Genomic DNA, 5,632 nt, shown 5'->3' on the forward strand with positions numbered 1-5,632 from the left:
GAAAGAGAAAATATTGAAAAGGCAGCTTGCTTTAAAAGCTGATGGAGCAACTGCTGGTGGGGAATAGACGCTTCAACTGTTAGACTTGCAAGTTTTCCCTTTAGAACAGTGAATCCAAAGCAACTTCTGAAAGTCGGCTTGTTCAGCTAAAGACTGTACCGGACAGTCACAGCACCCTACTGCATTTCTCTGTTGATCTTTAAACCAAATCCATGTGAAAAGCATGGTGCTGGCAAGCATGCTAGAAATGGTGAGGAATCTGTGAACAGAAGATCCTCATGGTCTTGATTGTCTAGCCAGCCTGAAATGAGTAACAAAAATTAAGCTGCTGTAATGCCAAAGGATCTGCCACAACTGAATCTCAGAGGACGAGGGGTGGGCACGCATGTAGAACTACCCCAAAACGATGTTTTAATATAAGTAGGATTGTACTGCTTTTGGAATAGTTTTGGTTTGGCAGCTGGCTGTGGGCAGTGCTGAGACTCCAGATTCTTTACTTGGCCTGGAAAAAGAGGGCCTGCAGCCTCTTCTGATGAGACCCTTGGGCCAATGGTGACCATTGCCAGTATCGGTTGTCTTCTAGCCTCAGATTTAAGGCAGTGCAGTAATGTTGTGAAAATTTGCGGTGGAAGCCCTAAAGGTCTTTGCTCTTGTCTCTGCAGGCATCTGGAGTACAAGTTGCTGATGAGGTATGCCGTATCTTCTATGACATGAAAGTGCGGAAGTGCTCTACGCCTGAGGAAATTAAGAAGAGGAAGAAGGCTGTCATCTTCTGCCTCAGTCCAGACAAAAAGTGCATTATTGTGGAAGAAGGCAAAGAGATTCTGGTGGGAGATGTTGGTGTGACAGTTACCGACCCTTTCAAGCACTTTGTGCAGATGCTTCCTGAGAAGGATTGCCGTTATGCCTTGTATGATGCAAGCTTCGAGACCAAGGAATCCAAGAAGGAAGAGCTGATGTTTTTCTTGTGGTAAGCAGTCTCCCCAGCTTGCTCATTCCTAACGTGCGGTCTAAGCACTGTGGGTGAGGTCTCTGAGCGTTTGTACTGCCCAGGCTGGCAAGATGGCAGGCTTAAAGTGAGCCAGACAGCCGTGAGACGTTTCACTTGTTTGTGATCGGTAGGACATTGCTTCTGTCTATGCTGGATAATAAGTGTCACTAATTGCACTTTTTTTTTGGTGTATCCCACTAGGGCACCAGAACAAGCACCTCTCAAAAGTAAGATGATCTACGCAAGCTCCAAGGATGCAATCAAAAAGAAGTTTCAAGGTATGTAATACGGCTAACGATCCTAGCCATGCCATGCCCCTAGAATGCTTACACAGCAAGGCTTAACCATTGGCTCATTGGCTTTTTTTGGGGTTTTTTTTTGAGGTACTAGCAAGAGATGAGAACTTCACAGGTGAAATGCCCTGTGACAGAACTAAAATGAGCTCTGGCTGGAACTTACAATGTCTGACTTTGAATTATAGAGGCACCAGAACTGTGCTCAGGACAGGAGCAGGCTTTGCAGTGTGTGGCACCACGGCTGTACTGTCCGGAGCAGCACATCTGCACCGTACAGGCTAGAAAACATTGGATTCGTAACACTGAGCTGGATTTTGTGCAGAGCTGCCTCTGTGGCAGAGGACTTTCAGCACTGCGTCTGTTGAGATACAGTCTCATCAACTTACCATGCTGTAGCAGTAGTCATTAACAGTTCACTTGATTTAGAGATGCCGTTGTGATTACTCATTGCAAAAGGCATTGCATCTCCAAGTGGAGAAGCAGAGTTCTGTCCAGCCTGTCAGGCTTCATTAACCAAGGAGTAAACACCTTGCTGCAGCATTCAGAAATTTCATGCTAAGTCGGTCATTACAGTGGCTCGTAGCCAGGTAGCACTGCCCCCACCCTCAGTGCCTCGTGCTGCCCTGGGCCAAAATCTTGCAGCGTGCAGCACTGACAGGATCATTGTGCAGCAGCACCAGCCTTAGCAGTGGATTAGAACTGCCCGGGGAGACTGTTGTGCGCTGCACATGTGGAAGCTGAAAAAAAATAAATAAAAAAAGAAATCCTGTGATTTTTCTGCTTTTCTCCACATAAGACAGGCTTGGGTTGACCTCCCCACCCTCCAAAAAAAGAAACCACTGTTCATTCCTTAGATGAGGAAAGTCTTTCTAGTCTCTACGTGTCAAGTTCCTACTCTGATTCTTTCACCCACCTCTCCAGAGCCAGCAGGAGCTGAGTCAGCCATCTTAGTGTGCTTGCATGGAGCTCCCTCAGCTGCTGTAGCCAGGGTAGAGCCAGGAATGTGAGACATTTGCTCATGAGATAGCCTGCAATGAAAAAGCTAACAGTCCGAGCACTGATCTGGTGAGAACTCTTCCCTTGGTATTTCTGCATTGAGACTTGGTGCGTAGCCAGATGTTTCTTGTGACGTATCAGGGGAAAACCATCCAAATTCCTGAGCTGAGGCAGGACTTACCTGCTTGAGTGACCGATTGCCTCTTCTAATATTACTGCCGTGTGTTTGTTTGGTTGCATGTTGAAATACTGCATTATTGAGTGTTTTGCCTCTTTTTTTAGGCATAAAGCATGAATGCCAAGCAAATGGGCCAGAGGACCTCAACCGAGCTTGCATTGCTGAGAAGCTAGGAGGCTCCCTAGTGGTAGCTTTTGAAGGAAGTCCCGTGTAGATGTCATACAGTGCCACAACTCTACAAGCATTCCATGTTTTAATATATCAGTTATGTAAAGCAACCATTCTAGGCAAGGGTTTCACTAACTGTAGGGAAGCTGTCTTGTAGAATAAAGTAGATTTTGGAGATGTAGCTCGTATGTACAAATGACCCTAAATAAATCAAATCTAAGGATTTTTCTTGGTGTATTAATACTCGCATTGGTTGTCCAGCCCAATACTGTCCCCAATGGATGAACACTAAAGGTCTAAAAATTTTGGTCCAATGCAGCAGTGTATCTTGAGATGAAAGGGGGGGGGGGGGGAGCTGAGAACAATCTGGTTCCTGTTCTTACTTTTCTAAATTGTAACAAGCAAAATTTAGGCAGTTTTTTTTGAGGCTACTGTCCAAATTGCCAAACTGAAAACCTTTTACCTTTTCCCCTGTAACCATTTAATACAAAACTTAAAACCCGTAGTTGAAAGTTAGGCTAAAGCAACCTGTTGGCTCCAAAACTGGGTTAAATTCTTTGTGCTTGCGGTTGCAGAGCAGTAGTAATAAAGGCTAATTATAATGTTAAAAATAGAGATGAAAGAGACACATTTTTCTGGAGAAATAGTCCTAATCCAGTCTTGAAGTGCAGTAATAATATTTACAGGTTCACTTGTTCTGCAGGTTCAGTTTTCTTGTTATGAAGTGAAGTGTCTTGAGGTCTCTTCCAGCCTGAGTGATTCTATAAAAATTGCTTCTCTGTTTACATAGTTTAATTTAGAACTACCTTAGTTTCACTAATACACACTTACTAGCGGATCGGATGCTTCTGAGGCTTTTACAAATGCAGGTTCCTGTATCAGAGCTCTCCAGTTATGGGTAGTACAATGAGAAGGAACCACATCTTAAAAAGTGGTATTCTCAGCCCCAGTCTTTGGTCACTTGGTCCATTTGTCCATAATTACTGTTGATTTAACTTAGTAGAACCAATCAGCCTGACTAATACAGCTTGATCTCGGCTTTTTGTCTGTTAGCTTCTTTAATTCTGTAGAAATGCATGGAAATATCACCTACTAGAAAGTTTGACCTGAAATGCCTTTTGTATGGGTGGTAGAGAACATTCCTGTGCCAGCTACAGCGATCTTGAAAGCTTCCATGTTTCACCAGTGGTTGATTAAAGCTGTTTCCTTTGTGTAATGTGTACATGGGAGTTGCATAGAGTTTTCCTGTATGTCTGTAGAGGAAAAAAAAAAAAAAAAACCAAAACAAAACCCCTTAGCCTCCAGTGCGTTACTGCGATATGTTCTGTGCGTGCCAAATTCAAATGGCCTCAATAAATGGGGTTACCCTCCCCTGGGTCAGTGACTGGTTCCTCTCCAGCCTCCAGATGAATCTTCCTGCAGCAGGGCTGGCGCTGCTGGCTGTGCTTTCTGCAGCTCTGCTTTCTGGCTTGCTACTCCCGGGGGAGAAAGGATGGCAGAAACAGGCTGGAAGGAAGAGCTGATAGAGGCAGAGCAGGTCACGGTGGAAGCAGGTTCATCAGTCTGCAGTGTGCTGTCCTCCTTGGCCCTGCACCCCTCTCACGGCCCCAGCACGCGTCAGTTATTTTGTGCTGCCTTCCCTGGGAGAACTGAGGGAGCTTTCTCCGCCAGCCCAGTGGAGCCCAAGTAGTTACAGGCTGCTCTTGGCTCTGCGAGCTCATGCCAGATGTGCTGGGACAGAAAGCTGTACTGTCCCTGCAGCTCTGCGGCAGAGCGATGTTCTGTGCTGGTTTATCTGCAGGGCCAGGGAAATAATGGCCCATTACCTAAGTCGGCATGTGCCCTCTCTGGCCACGCTGCATGGGTAAAACCTTTAATTAAAGGCAGGCATTGACTGCTTGCCCTGACTTGGCACCCAGGTGGGTCACAGGGTTGGGAGCACAAGGTTTTCCCCATGTGAAGAGATCCACAGGGGCGAAGCTTTCTGAATTTGGAGAAAAGCAAACAGGCCTGGTTTCTGCTAGTGCTTTTAGCCTTTGTTTCGGTTAACTCTGAGCTCGCCCAAGTGTGTAATCATCCATATAAACAGCTCGTCCTTGCCTAGGTGTCTGCAGTCTCTGTCCAAAGTCCAGGTTGCGATAAGGAAACCGGAGTGACACAGTGGGAGTGGTGCTGCCTGACAAACAAGGGAACTCCCAGCCAAGATCCAGCTGATAACTGGTGCCTCCAGACTGCAGGCATCTTCGAAGAGATATCCAGCCCAGGTGACACCACGGCAGACTTCTGCCTGGGATTTCCTTCTTTGGTTAGAAAAACGGAGCAGGAGATCCTGTGGAGCAGGGAGAATGTCCAGCCTGCAAGGTAGAAGGGCACTTCCCACAACGTGGAAGCCCTTGGGTCAGGGGCTTGGGTACAAAGTGCCTTAGTCCCAGGACTTTGGCACTCTGGTTGGGTGTGGTCCTGCAGCTTCAGCTGCTCCCGGAGGCTTTGGCTGCTTTTAAGGCCCTCGCAGCAAGCCCCGAGGGATCCTGGCCTCTCTGGAAGAGCATTGTTGCTCTCCAGGGCTGGCAGTAACTCAGCCGTCAGAGCTTATAATGCTCCGGGCTTGTCCACATCGTCGAGTTAGTGGGCCAAGCTTCACCAGCTCCTGAGGTTGTTTGCTGTTCTGCAGCTGGAGGGGATGAAAAGCGTGGGAAGGTGTTTTCCTCTTGTGGTTGTTTCAAATCCTTTCAGTTAAGGCTTCTCCCAAATCACTCAGACCTTCTGAAAAAGCAAGGCAAGCAGAGAGAGAAGGCGAGGAATGCTTCCTATAGCGTGCCTGGTTGCTGGGGAGAGAAGTCACTTTCTAACAGGACTACACGAAGAAGAAGAAGGTGAAGGTGAAGGAGTTCCCACAAGCTCAGCAGGACTGCAGCCCAGGCAGCGCAGCTTGGCTGCAGTGGGAGCAGAGCTGCTATAAAGCTTTTCCAGCCCATGTACAGGCAAGGGCTTCCCAAAAGCCAT

At 47.1% G+C, this 5,632-nt stretch overlaps 1 protein-coding gene across 2 annotated transcripts in view; it reads left to right on the forward strand.

Annotated features, from left to right (window-relative positions):
• DSTN (destrin (actin depolymerizing factor)) overlaps positions 1-4,000 on the forward strand; it is a 6,627-nt gene extending 2,627 nt beyond the window's left edge. Inside the window, exons 2-4 of one of the 2 annotated variants that reach the window (XM_010075419.1) lie at positions 663-970; positions 1,193-1,269; positions 2,566-4,000. In XM_010075419.1, the coding sequence (XP_010073721.1) occupies positions 711-970; positions 1,193-1,269; positions 2,566-2,675 (447 nt within the window). In that variant the 5' untranslated portion in view covers positions 663-710 and the 3' untranslated portion in view covers positions 2,676-4,000. Of the gene's footprint in view, positions 1-656; positions 971-1,192; positions 1,270-2,565 lie in introns of those variants that run through there. The other variant, XM_010075428.1, reaches the window with a different exon arrangement.
• Positions 4,001-5,632: the final 1,632 nt, after the last annotated feature.

The sequence above is a fragment of the Pterocles gutturalis genome, unplaced genomic scaffold (genome assembly GCF_000699245.1).
Source record: "Pterocles gutturalis isolate BGI_N339 unplaced genomic scaffold, ASM69924v1 scaffold34981, whole genome shotgun sequence".
Classification (NCBI taxonomy): Eukaryota; Metazoa; Chordata; class Aves; order Pterocliformes; family Pteroclidae; genus Pterocles; species Pterocles gutturalis.